Genomic DNA, 22,073 nt, shown 5'->3' on the forward strand with positions numbered 1-22,073 from the left:
TTTCCTGACCATGGACATTGGATGTCGTTGATAATGGGATCACATCATTAGGAGAATGATGTGATGGACAATACCCAATCCTAATCCTAGCACAAAAGATCGTAGTTAGTATGCTAAAGCTTTTCTAATGTCAAGTATCATTTCCTTAGACCATGAGATTGTGCAACTCCCGGATACCGTAAGAATGCTTTGGGTGTACCAAATGTCACAACGTAACTAGGTGACTATAAAGGTGCACTACAGGTATCTCCGAAAGTGTCTGTTGGGTTGGCACGAATCGAGACTGGGATTTGTCACTCCGTGTGACGGAGAGGTATCTCTGGGCCCACTCGGTAGGACATCATCATAATGTGCACAATGTGACCAAGGGGTTGATCACGGGATGATGTGTTACGGAATGAGTAAAGAGACTTGCCGGTAACGAGATTGAACAAGGTATCGGTATATCGACGATCGAATCTCAGGCAAGTACAAAAGCGCTAGACAAAGGGAATTGTATACGGGATCGATTGAGTCCTTGACATCATGGTTCATCCGATGAGATCATCGTGGAACATGTGGGAGCCAACATGGGTATCCAGATCCCGCTGTTGGTTATTGACCGGAGAACGTCTCGGTCATGTCTGCATGATTCCCGAACTCGTAGGGTCTACACACTTAAGGTTCGATGACGCTAGGGTTATAAAGGAAGTTTGTATGTGGTTACCGAATGTTGTTCGGAGTCTCGAATGAGATCCCGGACGTCACGAGGAGTTCCGGAATGGTCCGGAGGTAAAGATTTATATATGGGAAGTCCTGTTTTGGTCACCGGAAAAGTTTCGGGTTTTATCGGTAACGTACCGGGACCACCGGGAGGGTCCCGGGGATCCACCAAGTGGGGCCACCGGCCCCGGAGGGCTGCATGGGCCAAGTGTGGGAGGGGACCAGCCCCAGGTGGGCTGGTGCACCCCTCCCCCCCCCCCCACAAGGGCCCAAGGCGCCTAGGGTTTGGGGAGGGGGTGCTTCCACCTAACTTGGGGGGCAAGTTTCCCCTCTCCCCCCCCCTTTGGCCGCCACCCTTAGATGGGATGGGGGCTGCCGCACCCCTTGGGGTGGAAACCCTAGAGGGGGCGCACCCCCCTCCCTCTCCCCTATATATAGTTGAGGTCTTGAGGGCTGCCAACACATGAATTTCTTCTCCGTTTGGCGCAGCCCTACCTCTCTTTCTCCTCATATCTTGCGGTGCTTGGTGAAGCCCTGCTGGACTACCACGCTCCTCCATCACCACCACGCCGTTGTGCTGCTGCTGGATGGAGTCTTTCTCAACCTCTCCCTCTCACCTTGCTGGATCAAGGCATGGAAGACGTCACCGGGCTGTACGTGTGTTGAACGCGGAGGTGCCGTCCGTTTGGCACTAGGATCTCCGGTGATTTGGATCACGACGAGTACGAATCCTTCAACCCCGTTCACTTGAACGCTTTCGCTTAGCGATCTACAAGGGTATGTAGATGCACTCTCCTTCCCCTCGTTGCTGGTTTCTCCATAGATAGATCTTGGTGACACGTAGGAAATTTTTGAATTTCTGCTACGTTCCCCAACACATAGTACCCCTGTGGTGGCTGCATATAAACCTCCTCACGCAACTCACCATTGAGAAAGGCGTTCTGAACATCAAGTTGAGAGATAGACCACTGACGAACAGAAGCCACAGCAAGAAGAGTGCGGACAGTGGTCATGTGGGCCACAGGAGCGAAGTCTCATCATAATCGCGCCCTGCTCCTGCTGAAAGCCACGGGCCACAAGACGAGCTTTGTAGCGCTCAAGAGAACCATCGGAGCAAGTCTTAAGCTTGTAGACCCACTTGTAGGTGATGGGACGGACACCGGAAGGGAGGGGAACCAGATCCCATGTGCCAGAGCGTCAAGGGCAGCAAGCTCCTCGGCCATCGCAAGCTGCCATTCAGGCGAAGTCATGGCAGTGCGATAGGAAGTGGGCTCAGTCAAAACAGAGAGACCGTACCGAGCAGGAGAGTAGCGATCAGGAGGAGGGCGAGGCCGAGTATGGAGGTTATGAACCGGAGGGGGTGTGAGAGGAGATGCACCAGAGGTGGAAGGCTCGTCAGAGGAGACATCCTTAGTACGAGAACGTCGAGTATAGTGGAAAGGAAACGGTGAGAGAGGGCGACGGACTGGAGAGGATGGGGGAGAGGTGGAGGAGGAGGATGGAGAAGATGGGGTCGGTGGGGAGTGAGAAGGAATGAGAGGTGCCGGAGGAAGAGGTGACACATGAGGCACATAGTAGGGTGTATCGGGAAGGAGAAGGAAAGAAAGGTCGTCCACAGAGAAACTCGAGGATGAAGAACGTGGGTAGTAAGAATGAGACTCGTCAAAAGTCACATCACGCGAGATGCGCAAGCGACGACCCACAAGATCCCAACATCGATAGCCCTTGTGCTCATCACTATAGCCAAGGAAAACACACTCAACCGACTGAGCAGTCAGTTTGGTGCGTTCTCGAGGGGCAAGAAGAAAATAGCAGACGCATCCAAACATACGAAGAGCTGAGTAGTCAGGAGAGCGACCGGTGAGACACTCCATAGGAATGCCACCCTGCAGAGCAGTCGATGGCTGAATGTTGATGAGATAGGTGGATGCGGAAACAACCTCAGCCTAAAAATGGGGTGGAAGGGAAGCAGCAATCATCAGCGCATGAGCCGTCTCAAGCAAATGACGATGCTTTCGCTCGGCAACACCATTCTGAGCATGAGCACCAGGACAGGAGAACTAGGCAAGAGTACCCTGTTCCGCGAGAAAACCACGCAACAGCTGAGAGATATACTCTCTAGCGGAGTCAGCACGAAAAGTACGAATGGGCGTGGCAAACTGGGTGTGAACCATGGCAGCAAAACGTTTGTATATAGGGAGAACCTCGCTACGAGATTTCATGAAGTAGAGCCAAGTGTAGCTAGAGAAATCATCAATAAACAAAACATAGTAGCGATGACCACCTTTCGAATCAAAGGGAGCAGGACCCCAGACATCAGAATGAACTAAGTCAAAAGGACGCTGAGATACAGACTCACTAGTAGGATAAGGTAACTGAGTCTGTTTGCCAAGTCTGCAGCCATTACAATGTAAGGAGACATCTCCAGATATAGACCCTAAGAGGCCCTGACGAACTAAGCAAGACAAGCGAGAACCACATATGTGACCAAGGCAATGATGCCACTGCTGGAAGGACGCAGACGAAGAGGCAGCAAGAGCACGAGAGCTGGCAGAAGTGGTGGCAGCGGAAGGAACACAAAGCTAGTCAACCTCCCAAAGGCCCTCTGACTCACGGCTCCGGGGGCCAGCACCAACCAAAGCCTTGGTTCGACGATCCTGAATGGAGCAAGAGTCGGTATCAAGAATGACACGACAACCAGAATCAGTAAGTTGGGCAGCAGAAAAAAGATTCATGGTAAGGCGAGGAACATGTGAAACACTCGAAACAGAAAAAGATGGAGTGGAAAGAATACCACGACTAGCAACAGGTAGAGATGTGCCATCGGCAGTAAGAACATTAACAGGTGAATCAAGAGGTCGGAGAGAAGACAACGCGGAAGAATCAGAAGACATATGAAAGGAGGCTCCAGAATCCAAAACCCACGAAGATGTACCTGACTGTGTAGATGCCTGTGATGGTGAGGAGGAGGATGTAGCCACAGCAGCAGCAGAGCCAGTCGACGAGGACCCTGAGGAAGCAAGGAGACGCTTGAGGCAAACAATGTCCTGGTCAGTGAGTGACGGAGTCGAGGAAGACACGGGAGGCCCGCTGGAGGAGCGCCTCTGGTCCCGCTTCTTTTGGCGACAATCAGACTCTGGGTGACCTTGCCGGGAGCAGTAACCACAGACGGTGTCACAGCGTGACGTGCCCTTCTCAGCATAAGAAGGACGACTCACACCCCCCCCCCTGGAGGAGTAGGCAGGAGCGGCGGAGCAGTGAGGCGAGCAGATGACACAGGAGCCCGGGCAGCCAATACTGGCGGAACCAGAAGCAACCCAGCAGAGCGAAGGCGTGTATCCTCAGCACGAAGCTTGGCAAGCACCTCTGAGATAGGAACAGGACCACGAGAAAGCAAGTGAGCACGTCGGGGCTCAAACTCAGAGCGGAGACGAGATAAGAACTCATGAACTCTTTGAAACTCCAAGTCAGACCGCGTAGTCTGACAACAACGGCAAGTGCCACAAACAACTGTCTGCACTGAGTCAAGCTGACGCCAGATGGAAGAGCACTGTGAATAGAACTCATCAACAGACGAGTCACCCTGCTGAAGAGCATGCTCCTGACGCACCACAGAGAGGTATAAAGCATCGCCAAAGGGCTGATAGCGCTGACAAAGATAGGACCACATCGCTGCAACAGTGCCAAGGCCCATGAACTCCGAAGCAAACTGAGGGAGGACACTCGCAGTGAGAACAGAAGCTGCTCGAGCATCATCATTGCACCACTGAGTGTAAGCAGACATATCATCCCGGTAGACTGAAAGGGCATCAGAATAAGCGGATACCTGCTGATCATAGGCATCAACTGCAGCATCATCAAGGGCCTTGGCTGCATCCCGATCAGCCTGAGAAGCATCAGGAACAAGTACCGGCGGTACCGGCGGAATAGGAGCCACTGGAGCAACAGGGCAGGGCGGACAGGGTACCTTGCCAGAGGGAACACCCCACAGAAGGAGCCCACGCATATGGATACGCATGAATCCCACAAACTCAACATAATTTGTGCCATCGAAGATCACCGAGCACCGAGGAACAGCCACATAGCCACACGAAGACATACTGATTATCTCTCTCTCTTCCTTTTTTTGAGTCAACTGCTACTGTAGGACCGATCTGGATCAGGGAGAACTCTCACGAGGCCAGAGACCGAGCGAGGAATCGAGCGGGGGAGGACCAGGCCCGATCTGGATCGATGACCAATGGATCCAGAGGAGAGCGGGCGAAGGAGAGGCGCCCGAAGGCAACAGCACCCGCAGCCGGCCGGAGAAGAGGACAAGGGGGCCTGGGGCCGTCAGAGCCGCGCCCGCATCCGGCTGGAGAAGAGGACGAGGGGCCGGGGGCGGCCAGAGCAGTGCCCGCAGCCGGTCAGAGAAGCGGCCAGACCCGCACGCCGGAGGGAGCCGGGGGCCGGGTAGTACAGGGAGCTAGCTCCTGGCAAGGCTTGAGCGGCGGCTGTTGCAGCAGAGCTCAGCCCATTCGGCACAGAGGAAGGCCGGAGACGGAGAGAAGGCAGCTCCGGGCCAGACCAGAGGGGAGGCGGCCGGAGATGACCGGAGACGGGGGCGGCCGGACTAGGGACGGGGCGCACGGAGTTGCGGCGTGCGGGAGGAGGGGGCTAACCTAGCATCTGATACCATGTTGGATAATGAGCAACTAGTGTTTCCTGAGGGCCAAAGGTCATTACATATACATGTGTGTGAAAGTGCAGAAAAGCCCCTTATACAATGGGGATGTACACAATGAACTATACACATCTAACATCGCCGAGGAGATCCTCCCCCCCCCCCGCAGCAACGCCGGATCCCGAGGTCGATCTGCTGGGCAGGTCTGCCGCTGCCACGGGAGCTGATCGATCCCGAGGCTGATTTGCTCCCTGGTTCGGGGCACATGAAATATGGCCCTTGTACGTCATTTTCTTCATCATTTTATGATCCGTTTTCTCCTGCAACATCACACAACTCGTGCACAGTTGTTTGAGGGTTAGTCAACATATGATCATCATGGTTTCGTTCCCCTTCATCGAGGCCAGTAAGAGAGGATGGTAGAAGAAGGATTTCTTTACGAAGTAAAGCACCGGCGTTGGGGTGTAGATCATCGAATGGAAATTTGTTCTCATCGAACACAACATCGCGAGAAATGTAGACACGGCCTGTAGAAACATCGAGGCACTTGACCCCCTTGTGTTGTGCACTATACCCAAGGAAAACACAATGTTTAGATCGGAACATGAGTTTGCGAGGGTTGTATGGACGGAGATTGGGCCAGCATGCACACCCAAAGACATGTAGAGATGTGTAGTTGGGCTTGACATGAAGAAGTCGTTCTGTGGGAGTTTCATTGTTTATGACACGGCTTGGGAGCATATTGATGATATGAACGACAGTGAGAAACGCTTCATCCCAAAATTTGATAGGCATGGAAGCACCTTCTAAGAGTGCGAGGCCAACTTCAACTATATGACTATGCTTACGTTCGGCAGAACCATTTTGTTGATGAGCATGAGGGCATGACACATGGTGTGAAATGCCAAGTGTTTGAAAAAAGGAATTTAATTTCTCGTATTTCCCTCCCCAGTCAGATTGAACAGCAATGATCTTGCTATCAAACTTACGTTCAACAAGTGCTTGGAAATTTTTGAACACTTGGAAAACCTCGGATCTTTTCTTGAGAAGATAGATCCAGGAGAATTTGTTGTAGTCATCAATAAAACTGACATAGTATGTGTGTCTACCAACAGAACTAGGAGCAGGGCCCAAACATCAGAAAAAATTAATTGCAATGGTTGAGTAGAGACACTTGTAGAAATAGGATATGGTAATTGATGACTTTTTGCTCTTTGGCAAGAATCACAAATAGTTTCAATATTTCGCTCACCAACAAATGGGAGCTTATTTTTCCTAAGCAAACGTTCAACAAGAGGAAAAGAAGCATGGCCTAAACGATTGTGCCAACGTGTTGACGAGAGTTTGACAACACCATAGGCTTGTTTATTGAATCTCCTAAGCTCCGGAATCAACGGGTAAAGCCCTCGAATGCATCTACCTCGATACAGTACCTTCTTCGTGGCATGATCCTTTATCAAAAAGAAGAAGGTTGGAATTCAAGAAATACATGATTGTCAATGGTAATGCGATGAACGGATAGGAGATTTTTGTTGGCACTAGGAACATGCAAAATTTTGCGAAGATGAATTTTACGAGAAGGGGTATGTATAACCGAGTGACCAATGTGACGTATGCTCATACCTGCACCACTCACCTTCTCTAGCTCACCCGTGAGGTGATTGGTCGCGCCACTGTCAAGGTACCAGTTGGTGTCGACGCCATAGGATCCTTCAGCGGCAGCAGCAACCTTGTCATCATCTTCAGAGGAGGCATCGTGTTCGTCGAAACGATACCAGCAGTCTTTGGCGGTGTGGCCTGGCTTCCCGCAGATTTGGCAGCGAACGACATCAGGACGTGAACGACCCGAGCCGCCGCGGCGACCCCTGTTGTTGGTGGAGATGGGGCGACCGCCACGAGAGCTGTCGTTGTTGGTGTTGCCGCTGTTGTGCTTGCCCTTGGCGCGAGGAGGACCGCGATGACGTGAGGAGTAGCCACCGCGCCCACGAGTTGCTGCGTTTGCCGACGACTTGAAGCCGCCGCCAACACTGTGGTACTGGGCGACGCGCTGGTCGAAGTTGCTCAACATGGAGTAGAGCTCATCGAGGGACACCGGCATGACGCGCGCATCCAGGGCCGAGATGAGCGGCTGGTAGTCCATGTCCAGCCCGTGAAGAAGATGTGAGATCAGCTCATCGTCCTGGATGGGCTTGCCGGCGGCGGCGAGCTCATCAGCAAGGCCACGCATGGCGGCGAAGTAGGCGACCACCGATTGGTTCCCTTTCTGCGCATTGATCAAGGCAGTGTGGATGTTGTTGACGCGACTCAAGGACTGCGATGAGAACATACCTGCGAGCGCTGTCCACAGAGCATGCGCGGTGGTGACCGCGGTGACCGCGACGAGCACCTCTTTTGTGAGGTTGTTGAGCAGGTAGCCCAGAACCTGCTGGTCCTCCCTCACCCAGATGGGATGGAGAGGGTTGAGCTCGGTTGACTCCTTCCCCTCCTTGTCCTTGGTGACGAGAAGGCGGGGCGGCTCCGTCAGGGTGCCGTCGACGTAGCCATAGAGGCCGGCTCCCCTCAACTGCGGCAAGATTTGGGTACACCACAGGACGTAGTTCGTCCGGGGAGAGCTTCTCCGTGACCTGACCGCTTAGGTTGGATTGGGTGGCACTGGAGGAAGACATGGCTGGCACTAGAGGAGATCAAGAGCTAGGGTTTGGAAGAGGAGGCTCTGATTACCATGTGCATTAGGCGGAAACGTCTTACCTCGACCTGAGGCGACGTGCTACGTGTTTATAGGCAGGGGCGCACATCCCTGAAGCGCATACATCATTGAGATCTTACAGGAGGTTTACATCTTGCAGAAGAAGAGATAGAATTGGTTACAGGAGATAGGAAGAGATTACATGTAACTTAAACTGATCATCTATCCTATATCCTGCGCCTTGGACACCTGGGAGTCTCCTTGTCATGCGTGACAGGTACGTGACACAATATGTTGTGTTTGACAAAACCATCTTAGTTCAGCACCATCAGGACATTAGTAATCATGAAGCAAAATAGTCCATGGCCCATGATCAAACATACAGCAGTCAGCACAACTGCATCAGCCATCCAAACACAAACTCGAGGCACAGTGTCAGCTAGGATCACCTGTAGGCTGTAGCCATCAGACAGGACAAGCATGTCATCATCAGGAGGCCCTTCCAAGAATCTGCGCACTGGACATCAAACATACTGGTACAGTTATATATCAAAAAAACAAGGAAGAGTACAAACATGAAAGGAGAACGCACTGGCTCCTATATTACTTAACAACATTTACATTTATTGAGCAAAGTCATTAACAAGCATTTTTTTTGTTGGTCCAAGGATCAGCTACCTGGTTCCTAGACATCTGAGCTGAGTAAGGGTATTGAAAAATCAGATAAGAAGGTTTGTCAATCCCAAGCAGTTTTTTTTTTTTTACTTTTGAGATGGGCAGAATATAGTACTGCAAGTTATGAAATGGTGTTTATCTTAGCAACTTGGGCATTGACTTACCCCTACAATAGACCCCTTTTATTACGGAATGTGGCTGGTATGTTACACATTTTTGTTGATTGTAGCTAAATGGTGAACATGCGGCATTCCTTCAACTTCATTTTCATGATCATAAGGGTGCAGGATTATATAAGTACCTCTGAGTCTCTGTTTAACAACATACAGGGTGCTATTTGCATCTCTGAATTCTAACCTCTTTTTCAGATGTGTTGCGGTAGTGATAAGAAAAGAGAGATGGCATAATTTCAATGCAAATTATAGTTTCTGAATTTTGTGTGATTTGCCTTGTCAATTTTCATGCCAAAGAGAAAATCTAAAGAGCCAAACTTAAGTCTTCAGAAATCTGCATGATTTTCAAACTCTTTTGATTTCTTTATCTACACATGTATTTAAAGGCACCGAAGTTTTTTAGAGACGACACATATATTAGTATGTTTACTCTGCAAAAGGTAGCTGAGACTTTCATGGTGATATGCAATATGTCTTTTTACAATAGTTTCAAGTCAGTATACAGTTTCTTGTTGCATCAATAATCCTTTTTAACAGGAATAGTCAATATATATGGTCTCAACAGGAATAATCTGTATGGCCAATAAAGCATCAAATTCAGATCCTATAAATCTCTTTGGACCAGTCTAATCCAAACATGCATTGATGGATGGATATTTTAAACCTTCCCTTCAAAAGACCATGTTTCACAGGATATTTTGAAACCCAAGAAATTTTGAAAACATTTTAAGCTAGAAATGTACCAGTGGATGGATAAAGCAAACCGTTTGCTGAAATCAGGGAGACATGCATTGATATTTAAGATCAGACTGTGAACTTCCCATACGTTCACTTCTCACTGATATGATAGGACACATCTTACCTTTATGCTCCTGAATGTATCCAGCACGAGATATTTTTCAGTGAGAAGCGAACGTATGGGAAGTTCACAGTCTGATCTTCAGCATACATACTCTACCTAAACATTGTATTTTTCCAGGGACAGCACGAGATTCCGACAATTCATGGCAAGCACTTCCTTGACGTTCTGGTGTGTGGTCAGCCTCAGGAACGACCAACCTGCAGCAAGTTCATAGGAGTTGCAGATGTAACATTTTCTATGAACGTGGAAGGACACTTTGTTCGGAATTGTGTGGATAATGCGCCCATTATTATCTCTTAATACAATCACGGTGTGGAAGCCTGCAGCTTTCCCGAAATTGTAATAACTGAAGACAAGACATCAACACAACTTGTACTGTACCCCTAACTAGGTTTGTAGTTTTGAGATGATACAGGAAAACAGCAGGGTTCAGAGAACTTAAGGGTTGATGTACCATTAAGCCAAGGAGGGATCCTTTAAACAAGAACCTGTGCACCGAAGATCAAACAGTGCCAAACATAAGGAACTGAAGAACATTTTAATATGTTGTTCGTTCAGGTTCAGACTTCAGACGTAGCAAACCACACTACTGAATGCAAAATTCGACACGGCTAGGGGATAATTTAGAAGTGCCTAAATTAGAGCAATTTAGGATACAAACTAAAAGCGGCAAGAAATCTCACAAGTTAGGATTTGAGGATAGACTCGCATACATACAAGAAAACGCAGGCAATGAGAAAGCACTTGCATGAGACCAAAACAATTGCTGATGACCACTAGATAGTAGCGCTAATATCAGATGAAGCATAACACATCCACCATGGCAAAAAAATACAAGGAGCTTTATAAAGCACTAGCACAAGCATGGAGCCCGAAGAAATTATAGAAGCTCTCACGCACACGCATGAGGCGTGGTGAGGAATTCCACGTGGTGATAGGGATATAGGTATATAGTTCTTTGACCCCTTCTTTGGCTTCTTTTTTAGCACCTTCTGTATCAAGCGCTTCCAAGGATAAAGTTGGTACTAGAAAACCACGAAAACATAGAAGTAGTGGAAAAAACAATAATACAAATAGAGCATGTTAGTTGAAATAATAATTACCTAACGCCTTTGTCTAGGACCAGTTCATCTTCATCAATCATGTGATATGTTTTTGTAACCAATTCATTCTTAAAGAATGGATTAGTATTTTGAAAGTAAAATTCAAACTTGAAAGCCTTTGGCTCACTAATTATGTACCATTTGATATCCCTTAAGTACTTTAGAGCTTCCTCATCCCTATCACTAATTATGTAAACCATAAACTAGATGCCAGCAGAATTATGTGCAAATGGATCTTAAGACATTTTAAAGCAAAAACACGTTCTACAGTTCAGAGAAGGACCTTCTGTTGCAAAAACGTGCAGTCTCCTCACGCCCTCAGCTAGGATTTCATGGTTGTTGAACCTTTTTGCTCTGCAGGGAAGCATCATGGAGAAGATCAAAGACAGTTAAGAGACATGCTATAATCCTTTTTCGTCACAGGATATCATTCCAGCATTAAATCTACTGAAAAGATCTTTAACACAGAAGAACGTGTGTTCACCTTTCTGATCTGCAGCAGCTTCAGCTGCATCATCTATAGTTACACCTTCTGCTTCAGCCACACCATTGACACTGTCATTTGGAGGTACAAGAAATCCATCAGATGGATCATGGCATGCGACATCGAATTTGATACCGTTGTATTAACGACGGTATGTACAGTATGAGCAGTCAAAATAGAAACATCTACTGTCTTATATCCTAATTTACGAATTGTTAGCATCATGGTACAGGTGAGAGATTGAAACAGTCAAAACAGCAAAACAACATAAAACAGACGGACACACAGAACCGAACGAGCCACGGCTGTTCGTTCAGGCTCGAAAATTACTACGAGGCAGTCAACAAAATTACTACGTAGAGATTACGAAATTTAATACAGCCAGAGGCGCCGTTTGCACAGTAGCACAAACCGGCAGAAAATTTCACGAGTTGGGATAATAGAATGCACGATTTGCGACTCACAATCACTGACAGGCTCACATGCAATCGAAAACAGGCATCAAAAGGCACAGATCTTAGAACAGATAGCCAACATTTTCATCTAAATTACTGATGACAGCAAGATGGTGACATCAGATCAGGCACACTACATCCACCATGGCACGAACAAACACTTTCAGCGCTGAACACATCTGGCTAAGACGACGACGCGCACAGAGCAGCTTAGGCCCTCTCGCCACGGATGCGGCGTGCGAGCTGGATGTCCTTGGGCATGATGGTGACGCGCTTGGCGTGGATGGCGCACAGGTTGGTGTCCTCGAAGAGCCCCACCAGGTAGGCCTCGGCGGCCTCCTGCAGCGCGGAGACGGCGGAGGACTGGAAGCGGAGGTCGGTCTTGAAGTCCTGGGCGATCTCCCTCACCAGGCGCTGGAAGGGGAGCTTACGGATGAGCAGCTCGGTACTCTTCTGGTACTTGCGGATCTCGCGGAGCGCGACGGTGCCGGGGCGGAAGCGGTGGGGCTTCTTGACGCCGCCGGTGGCCGGGGCGGACTTGCGGGCGGCCTTGGTAGCCAGCTGCTTCCTCGGCGCCTTGCCGCCGGTGGACTTCCTCGCCGTCTGCTTGGTGCGGGCCATGTATTCGGAGATGCGCCGGGGAGGTTGAGGAGGGAGGAGCGCTGGGAGGTTTGGGGAATTGGAGTGAGGAAGGAGGAGGGGAGTGGGCGGTGTTAAATAGGAGGCGAGCGCCGAGCGGGCGGGGGGTTGGAGCGGGGAGCCGCGCGTGGGTGTTGGTTTTTCGGGAGGGATGGTGGGGCGTGGACCGTTGGATGTGGGGTGCCTGGACGGCTGGATCTGGTTTCGAGGGAGTGATCCGTGGGAGGTGGGATCGCGCGCTCTGATTGGTTGGAGACGAGTCAGCCGGATCGTGGAGAGGCAGATAAAACGAAAATGGACTCCGAGGCCTTTGCCGCCAGCGTCCAAAACGAAAACCTCTTTTTTTTTTTAGATTCCAAACGAAAACCTCTGCCCAAACGAGAATTGACGAAACTAGTGATTCTTTTTTGAGAGGAAGAGTTTCGGTGATTGCTGTATAAACAGTTGTTTTACTATTAGTATATGATGAATTATTAGCCCCTGATAAATTGTTTATGTGCTAATTCATCATAAACACTGATATGTAAACTGATTTACATGTAAATGACCATTTTTAGAAACGAACTTCTTTTCAGTTTGACTGCTATAGCACACCCTCCAAACTACTGATGTTTCTGTAAGAGCAACTCCAACGAATCGACCCAAACGGATGCGGGTTTTGTCTGTTTGGGTTGCCCAAGCGGACACCCGTGTGTTTTTTTTATTTGGGTCAGTGCTTGCATCAAACGGTGGTCCGACCCACGAGCTGTAAATGCGGGCTAAAAATAATTAAAAAATGCACATAATTAAACATTAAAAACACAGGTCAACAGCCAGCCAAAGTTCGCATTGACAAGAAAAACATTAAATAAACTTTTTAAAAAGTCTGTGTCGCGTCGCCCCGCCTTGCACATTGCCCTAGGCATCCTCATCGACCGAGCCGAGACCGGTGAGGTCAACTGGGAATGCTGCCTCCCACTCCCGGGCCACGCGTCATGCTACGTCGGCTGGGCTGCGGCTAGGCGCTCCTGCTCCTCCCGCTCGGGCCACTCCTCCTCCGTCTCGCGCTCCATCTGCATGACGCGCTCGTCCGCCAGCGGTGCAACCTCCATTGCTCGAGGTAGGCGGCCTCCTATGCCAGCGTCGCGCAGACCCAGACGGGGGGCACGCGGACCAACTCACGCACTTGGCCGGTCCAGACACAGCGCTCGGTCGGCGGCGGCTCGGCCTGGGGCGTTGGGGGCGGGCCTCAATGGTGAAGGCAGCACGATGCAGTCGCCAGCAGCAGAGAGGGCGAGGGCCTCTGCCTGCCGCGCTTGCTAATCCGCCTCTGCCTTGCATCGCTCCTCCTCGATGGATGTCTGCATGGCCGCCGCCAGCGTGGCCTGCTAGGCAGCCTCCTCCTCAACCTCCTCCGGCTTTGACGACAAGGGGCGACGGAGCGTGCATGTGGTGCTCTTGGACGTCGAGGCAACGTTGCTCCTCGTGTTTGAGAGTAAACCACATCTCCCAGTTGGGAGAGTCTGCCGCATACGCAGATATAGCACGCTGCTCCGGCGTGAGCAGCTCCTACGCACCTCCTCGATGTGTGCGCTGGGACCGCAACACTGCCAGCACCTGTCGCGTGGTAGCATCACATCGGGCTAGGACAGTGGCTGCATGTACTGGTGGTGCCACCATACTTGATGCATCGGGATGTGCAGCCGCTGCCTGACAGCGGCAAGGGAAGGGCGCGAGAGGAGGAAGCGCGCAGCCGTCTGCTTGCCCCTTGTGCTCGCCGAAAAAGCCCATGGTAGTTGGCTAGGGTTGTCGCCGACCCGCATGGATTAAAAAAGGGCGTTCAGCCGTTGACGCGTGGGTCCACGGTAGGTGGCCGCGTTAACTACGACCGCGTGTGGTACTTGGTCGACTTGCACGTGGGGTTGCGGTGGGCACTGAGGGGATGCGCAACACGTCTGCTTCATGTCCGCGACAACACGTTTTGAATTTGGATCGGCGCGTTGGGCCGGCGTTTTTGTCCGCGACGACCCAAACAGACGTTGGCGGACAAAATGGATCCCGTTGGAGTTGCTCTAAGTCACTACTTGGAGTTATTTTCGATGTATTCATGGCAAGCATGTTTGGGAATCTGTCTATTCGGTTGGCTTGTCAGCAGCGGAAGCCATGAAAAAATCCCAACCAAACAGGGCCATATACTCAAATTCTTCATGTTCAATTGTTTTCTTCCATTTCAAGAAACATTCTTACTCACCAGGTGAATTAACGAGCCGTTTGGCTCATTAAGCTCGTGACCACTAAACTTGGTAAACTTAACGAGGCACAAAACCCTGCTTGATTATGTTCGTTTGAAGCTTGTAACCACTCGTGTGCGCTCGCTAGATTTCAAATCATCAACAATGTGCTCACAAAATCAAATGCTATGAGACTGGAACTACTAACCATATTGTGGCTTGTTTAAGACCTTCCTCAATTCCATGAATCCAGGAGTTCTAGCTTTTGTCCACCCTGTCTAAGTGTTATTACCCACTTGAGGTTATGCTAAACTGAAAATATATGCTTGGCAGAAAGAAAGCTGACAGGATACATTTTATGTTGCCGGACAGCTAGAGCATAGTATCACTGGATATAGGTGAATAATTGCAGAAGAATCATATAGCTCAATTCAGCTAGTGAAACATAACTATGCTCGCACGCAGCACCTATACAGGCACTGTCCATTGAGAATAAGTAGCAGAAATATTCAAGAACTGAGAGCTGCTGTCTGTCACTTTCGTTCTTCCAACCCGAACATTTCAGACATGGTATTGAGTTGATCCATGGCCACATCATGTTCAGTTCTACAGCAGAATGCCCAAGCTCTAAGCACACATACGAGCTACCAATTTGGTCCCTGTAAGTTCCAGGAAAGGAACGGTAAGCAAATAGTTATTTCATGGCAGTATTGTACGAGACCTCATGTGAATACTGAATAGAACAACAAAATACAATCGCTAGCTCTATTTCTTTATTCTTTCTATTGCAGTGAAGCACTGAGCTGGAACATGAGAGACCCTGGATGCCCAATAATTATCAATGCATTAAATAACAAAATTCAAGCACAAAGCGGTGTTCAAGCTAACACAGTACTACAATAAAGATCAAGCTAAGAGGAGAGTTACCAGAAACATAAAACAACAAGAATGCCGTTTACAGAATGAGCGGTTCAGATGTAGACGAGAGCAACAAACTGTGTCTAGTTATCGGGCTAGCCAGAGATCTTAACTATAGGGAACCAAAAGTAAGAATAAAAAACTACAGGGAGCCAAAAAAGAGGTGAATATATTTCAGGAGTCTGATTTACCTTCTCTATGAACACCATTCTCTTGCATTCTGGAACATGCGCAACCAAGGACTGGGACCACCCTTCTCAACCTGCCACTCCTTGGGATACCATGGGTATTGCCACATCATAAAGGAACGCTCCGGGTGTGGCATCAGAGCAAGGTGCCTTCCATTGGGGGAGCAAAGGGCCGCAATACCAAGCGGAGAGCCATTAGGGTTGAAAGGATAAACCTCTGTAACGTTATTAGCATCATCGCAGTACCTCAGAGGGGCCAGATTTGAATTGACAACATCAGATAAGACATTTTCATCTGGGAAGAAGGCTCTCCCTTCACCATGAGCACTCCAAATGCCCAAAGTAGAGCCTTCCATACCTCTGAACATTATAGAAGGAGAATCCCCTATGGCCACACTGATAAACCGACATTCAAAACGGCCAGATTCATTGTGAGTGAACCTTGGCTGGGACATGTCTCCACCTGCACCAAGCGAGCCTCCAATTTCGGGTCCTGGTACCCAACCAAGAAGAGCCATGAGCTGACACCCATTGCACACCCCAAGGCTGAATGTGTCTGGCCTATTGTAGAACTCCTGGAACTGCTGAATGAGGGGCTGGTTGAACCTGATAGATGCAGCCCAACCTTTTGCTGAGTCAAGAACATCTGCATAGCTAAATCCACCAACAAATGCAAGCCCACGGAATTCCGTTAGAGAAGTCTTTTGGTTCAAGAGATCCGACATTGTGATGTCCCACGGTTCAAAACCAGCAGCATGGAATGCAGCAGACATTTCCCTATCACTGTTGCTCCCTTCTTCCCGAATGATGGCAACCTTCGGTTTCGAGGATGCAGACAGTAGTTTCTTGTCTGTGAATTTGGGCGTAAAAGACAAATGCCATGAGGGCGATGTTCGGCTTTTTAGGCCTTCTTTCTCAAGCTTGACACAAGATTTCAGCCGCTGTAGCTCCTCAAGCTGAAAGCTTGTTTCCTCCCACAAATCTCTGAGGTCTGAAGTTCTTTCTTTCAAACAAACCTCACCATCAACAAGCAACTCTATTTCTGGTGCTGCTGTTACTTCTCCTATCACATTAGCAGAAACCCCTGCCGCATGAAATTTTTGCTTCACTACATCAAGGTCATCCAAATGCACTTCAATTACAAGACCAAGCTCCTCCGCAAAAAGTGTTTGAAGAAGGTCATTATCTTTTAAGTCTATGTTGAGGTTAACACCACAGTTGCCAGCAAATGCCATCTCAAGAATGGTGACAATAAGCCCACCATCGCTAATGTCATGACCAGCAGAAATCAGACGTTCGCTGAGCAATTCTTGAACAACCTCAAAGGCCTTTTTCAAGCAAGGGACATCTTCTATGTCTGGGCAGTCATTTCCAATTTGATCAAACGCATGTGCGAGAGCAGAACAACCAAGTCGCCGCTTTCCTTTAGCCAGGTCAACATGCAACAGAACCCCGTCCTTCACAAGCTTTAGATCTGGAGTAACCGTTAAGGTTATATCAGGACATGTCACATAAGCACTGATAACAAGATTTCCTGGAGCTTTGACTAGCTCGCCATCACATTGAGCTGCCATAGAAAGACTATCCTTTCCTCCATCAATTGCAATACCAAGTTGAATCATGCAGTCAGCCATTGCGACAGCAGCATCATACATATCCGCTCCCTCTCCATCAATCTTTGCAGCGTACATCCAATTACCACTTGCTTTGACGTCAGCAAGAGATGTAACTTTAGCCCAAACCAGATTGGTCAATGCCTCCCCAACAGCAAGCCTTGCCATAGCCTCAGGATTAAGTAAACCCTTTATTGGTTGTTCTCCAATGGCACAAGCACCACCAGTCAGATCTGTGTATGTCTGTGCAACCACAGCAACATCAGCAAGTGGAAGTTGCAGAGGGCCAACCGTCTGCTGTTGTGCCACAAGACCTGTCACACATCTGTCAACCTTAGTGGTCAAGAAACGCTTTGAACATACTGAGGGAAGCTTCAATACTCGCTTAAGAACATCCATCAGTGTAATCTCGGGTGCTATGTCTAAGGGCTCACTCGATCGAGGAACTCGCTTGAAATCAAAGGTCTTCTGAGGCATATCTCCTAAAACCTTTTCAAGCTCAAGATCAACAGCAGGCGGTGGAGGAGGAAGGCCACTCAACATTGCATGCTCCACAGCAGCACTGTCAATTAAAACAATCTTTCCACTACCATCAATTTCACCAAGGACAGCCATTGAAACTCTCTCTCTGTCACAAAGTGACTGCAACAGGTTTCTGCTCTCAGGCTTCACCAATAATGCATCTTGTTCCTGGTATTCAGCACCCCAGATCTCCAACACAGACAATGTGTGATCACCAACAACAATTGAGCGGATATCAATTTCAGCACCCTTAGGATAGATTATTTCTTTCACAACATTACAGTTTCCTCCAGCTCCCTGATCATGAATGCTGATGATTGGATTCTTCTCTCCCATTTCCACACATGCCCTGATCACGCGATATAATTTCTGTGCCATCTCAGCATCTCCCCGCTGCACTGCGTTAAAATCGAGCTCTGCATCATTCTGTCCACTAACCATACTTGATGCAGCACCACCACCCATACCAATTCTGTATGCTGGACCACCAATCTTCACAACTAGCATGCCAATTTCTGGATCCCCTTTCGATATGTGTGCATGGTCAATCTGCCCAATTGCCCCACTGAACATTATAGGCTTCAGCCATTCACGGCGCTCCCCGTTTGGCAACCTAGAACCAAAATTTCTTGTAAATCCCTGAATTAAAGGCTCGCCAAACTTGTTCCCATAGTCAGAAGCACCATCGCTAGCATCAATAAGAATCTGCAATGGAGAAGCTAAGTTTGATGGGTATGAAAAAGATGAATCCTCCCAAGGTGCATATGATTCTTCAATTTGAAGGTTTCCAACACAATAACCAGCAGTTGAAGCAACAACAAATGAGCCCTTTCCAGTGGCATGTGTGTCCCTTATGCGGCCACCTGCACCTGTTTCAGCTCCTGGGTAGGGTGCCACAGCACATGGAAAATTATGGGTTTCTGCTGTGAACAGAATGCCTAGTTCACGCATCATCAGGGATAGCGGTGAAGTGGAACCTGGTAGTGCTGGGCGTAGGTGATTTACAAGAGTCCCTTTTATTGCACTCGAGTTATCCTTGAACCCAATAATAGAATTATTAGGGTTAGCCTTCAAGGGACTCTTTACTAACTGAAACAAAGTACTTGGCATGGTCTCTCCATCTATCTCAAGCTTTCCATTAAAAAACCAATGTCTGCTGTGCTCACTGTTTGATTGCGCTATGTCAAAAAGTTCCACTGTAGTTGGATTGCGCTTGATGTCATCTCTGAATAGGTGAGTGTAGTATTTGATATCTTGTTCATCAAAAGCAAGACCCATTTTAAGATTTATTTCCTCCAGTGCTTCCCTTCCCTTTTCCATGACTGGTATAACACTGACAGGTTCTGGAACTACATCTGACCGAAATGATGTGAGCTTGCTAGGATAAACACACTCTGTCATCCTGTCATGAATCAAAGCAGCAAAGCTGTTGAGTTGGCTTTCATCAAGTGGGTCACTACCAGGCTGAAGGCACAAAAGATATCTTCTAGACCTCTCCAGGCGAGTTACTTCCATTAATGATAGAGCTTTACAAATCGAGACAGCATTGGTTGAGAAAGCTGTCGAAAATGTCATCCGGGGACCAACCTCAACAAGGAAGCAGTAAGGGCTCCTAGAAACTTCCTCCTCCAGAAAGCTCCCTATTTGTAAGTTGTCAGGTTCATAAGTTTCTGCTAGGAGCCACTGAAGTGTTGCGAGCTTCGTAGAACCTAGTGCATCCTCCAACTCAACATTGAAGCATTGCTCAGTCTTTATATCAATAATATTAGAAGAAACCTTTGCCTGCACTTTCCTGAGTAACTCCTTGGCCTCACTCTCTTGAAGAAATGGTTTGCGATAAAAGTGAATAATCCTTGAAACTAAACCCATGTCATCACCAGATGCCTCTATCAATGGACTATTAACTCCGCTGGATACTGCAGCAGTGAGAGCAGGCATTGGTCGGATATTTGGAACAATAGCCCTTTGATTAGGTAAACGGCAAAGATGACGTAGGTTCAGGCAATGTCGAACCACTCGTGACCTTCTCGAAGGTGGGTGTCTTGTGGATATAAAACTACTCCTTTGTTTTCCCTGGTACAAAAAGAGAAGCGCATGATAATGGTTACATGCCGAAAAGAGAAGCATATTTAGTTGATAGTTCAACTAGGTGCATACCATATTACTAGGAAAGCCTGGAAGACGTAGCATATTGCTTGCTGCCATTTCAGCATGAGATGCCATATTCACAAAACCTAAGATACTCCAAGAACCTGTGAACCACAGAATAGGAAATCAGGCACTGAACCACTGAGCATAACTGAAGTTTAATCTATAATATAAAAAACTACAAAATCGGTTCGTGTCATTAGCAAATGTTGAATCCAGGAATTTATTTCATTATATTTTTACGATGTAAGCAAAAAGATAAATGCACACACAGACACACTTCAAGACAAAGGTCAATGTGTTTGCTCATTGTTCCAGATTGCAGATCACGTTGAATGAAAACACAGAGTTGACATGAAACCCCTTAGATTATGCACCCACAAAAAATTAGCTTATTTCACCCAAATTTTCATGAATTTTTAGTAGTTTCAGCATTCACATACTTACATTACATACACACGGTTCGTTCACTGAAACAGAGAGCTCTCTTATATGAAATGAACAAACTGGGATAAAACCATAAGATGGTCTATCAAATGCAAGATACTTCAACTGTTTTTTTCTACGAAGCACCGATGCGGATACGGGGACACCAGATATGGCGATTTCTAGAAACAACAATTCGGCGAGTATATATAAATACTTAATAAAATGCGATGTTATGAAGACAATGGATTGAATGTGTGAGCCGATATCAAACTACTACCCCATTTGTTGCATCCATGCCTCTTTTCATCAAGTCCCCATCTCCTTGGTGACTGAATGATGGTCAATTTACTCAATCCTCGATGACTGAATGGTCATCAATTTACTCAATCCTCGTGGTACTTGCATACAGCACTCGCCAGAGCTCAGCAGCAAGCACTCACACAAGTACACACGCACACAGACACATCAAGCACGCACGCAAGCGGCAACAAGCACACGACCAGCACGCACGCATTACGGCACCAGCAAGGCAGCAAGCAATCAAGAGTGCGGGAGGACCGGACACCATCGGAGAAGAGCAGGGATTCGGAAGGGAAGGATTTACCTCGCTGGCGAAGGCTGACGAGGGGCGGCGGCAGAGAAGACTCGCGGCGGCGGCGGCGGCGCGCTCGTGCGGTCGCCCGCGAATACTCTGTCCAGTTAGCTGCCCGAACGTTTTTTCTTTTCTCTTTTTAGGGCTTGCCCGAGCGAATTGAGTGCGTTGGCTGTTTAGGGTTTACGAATGGGCTTGAACTGGGCTTCCCGTGTCCCAACGGCCGTGCTTGGTTGGTCGTCTCGTTTTGCAGCCCAAAACACCTGCAAAACACTCTTATATCAGACACGAAAGCTCCATGGCGCCCACGCGCCAAAGCTTCATAGGCATTATCAATCTTAGACACTTTACAGGCATTTTTATATTATTTTCTGGACTAACCTATTAACCAACTGTTCAATGGCTGTTTCTATTTATTTTTTACTTTACTGGGTTTTTTTTCCAGAAAATCGGTACCAAACGGAGTCCAAACACTATGAATTTTTTTTTTCTGGACATAAGAGACCCTATAAGTTTCAAGAGGAGTCCAGAGGATAAATGAGGAGAAAATCCCCTCTTGAACTATTGAAAGTGCAACTATCCCTAGGTGGTTTTGGTAATTCATAATAATATATAGCTCATTGAGCTAATGCTATTCCAAGACTATTATTTCATGAAAGCTCAATGAATGGCATGGCATGGATGATGAAAGTGGATCCCTCAAAATATCAAGGTAAAGGACTGACTCAAGCTCAAAAGCTCAAGACTCTTCATTTTACATTTTAGTGATCCAAGATCACATTGAGTCTATACGAAAAGCCAATACTATCAAGGAGGGATGAGGTGTTGCTTAATGAGCCTCTTGCTTCATGTGCTTAGTGATATGCTCCAAAACCCTCCACTACTTTCTCACATCTACATATGACCTAAACCTAAAGTCAAACTCGGCCCTACCGATTCTTTCTATCCGGCGCCACCGAGTTCAATTGTCATAGCCACTGCCACAAACCCTAGGCAAATCGGTCTCACCGA

At 48.1% G+C, this 22,073-nt stretch overlaps 2 protein-coding genes across 2 annotated transcripts; both read right to left on the reverse strand.

Moving 5' to 3' along the window:
- Nucleotides 1-11,831: 11,831 nt before the first annotated feature.
- LOC119349221 (histone H3.2) lies at nt 11,832-12,497 on the reverse strand. Its single transcript, XM_037617255.1, has one exon. It carries the CDS (start codon nt 12,422-12,424, stop codon nt 12,014-12,016), a length of 411 nt encoding a protein of 136 aa, XP_037473152.1. The 5' UTR covers nt 12,425-12,497; the 3' UTR covers nt 11,832-12,013.
- Nucleotides 12,498-14,841: 2,344 nt separating this feature from the next.
- On the reverse strand, nt 14,842-21,191 carry LOC119349219 (probable phosphoribosylformylglycinamidine synthase, chloroplastic/mitochondrial). Its single transcript, XM_037617251.1, has 4 exons — nt 21,075-21,191; nt 20,051-20,145; nt 15,762-19,966; nt 14,842-15,311 (listed from the first exon to the last, which is right to left on the reverse strand). The coding sequence occupies exons 2-3, from the start codon at nt 20,114-20,116 to the stop codon at nt 15,767-15,769; spliced, it is 4,266 nt and encodes a 1,421-aa protein (XP_037473148.1). The 5' UTR covers nt 20,117-20,145; nt 21,075-21,191; the 3' UTR covers nt 14,842-15,311; nt 15,762-15,766.
- Nucleotides 21,192-22,073: the final 882 nt, after the last annotated feature.

Source organism: Triticum dicoccoides, chromosome 1B (assembly GCF_002162155.2).
Source record: "Triticum dicoccoides isolate Atlit2015 ecotype Zavitan chromosome 1B, WEW_v2.0, whole genome shotgun sequence".
Classification (NCBI taxonomy): Eukaryota; Viridiplantae; Streptophyta; class Magnoliopsida; order Poales; family Poaceae; genus Triticum; species Triticum dicoccoides.

Coding starts and splice junctions, on each gene's coding strand:
- LOC119349221 (XM_037617255.1), bottom strand. CDS start 12,424: ATGGCCCGCACCAAGCAGACGGCGAGGAAGTCCACCGGCGGCAAGGCG.
- LOC119349219 (XM_037617251.1), bottom strand. CDS start 20,116: ATGGCATCTCATGCTGAAATGGCAGCAAGCAATATGCTACGTCTTCCA. Junction 19,967..20,050: donor CAGGCTTTCCTAGTAATATG/GTATGCACCTAG, acceptor TTTTTGTACCAG/GGAAAACAAAGGAGTAGTTT.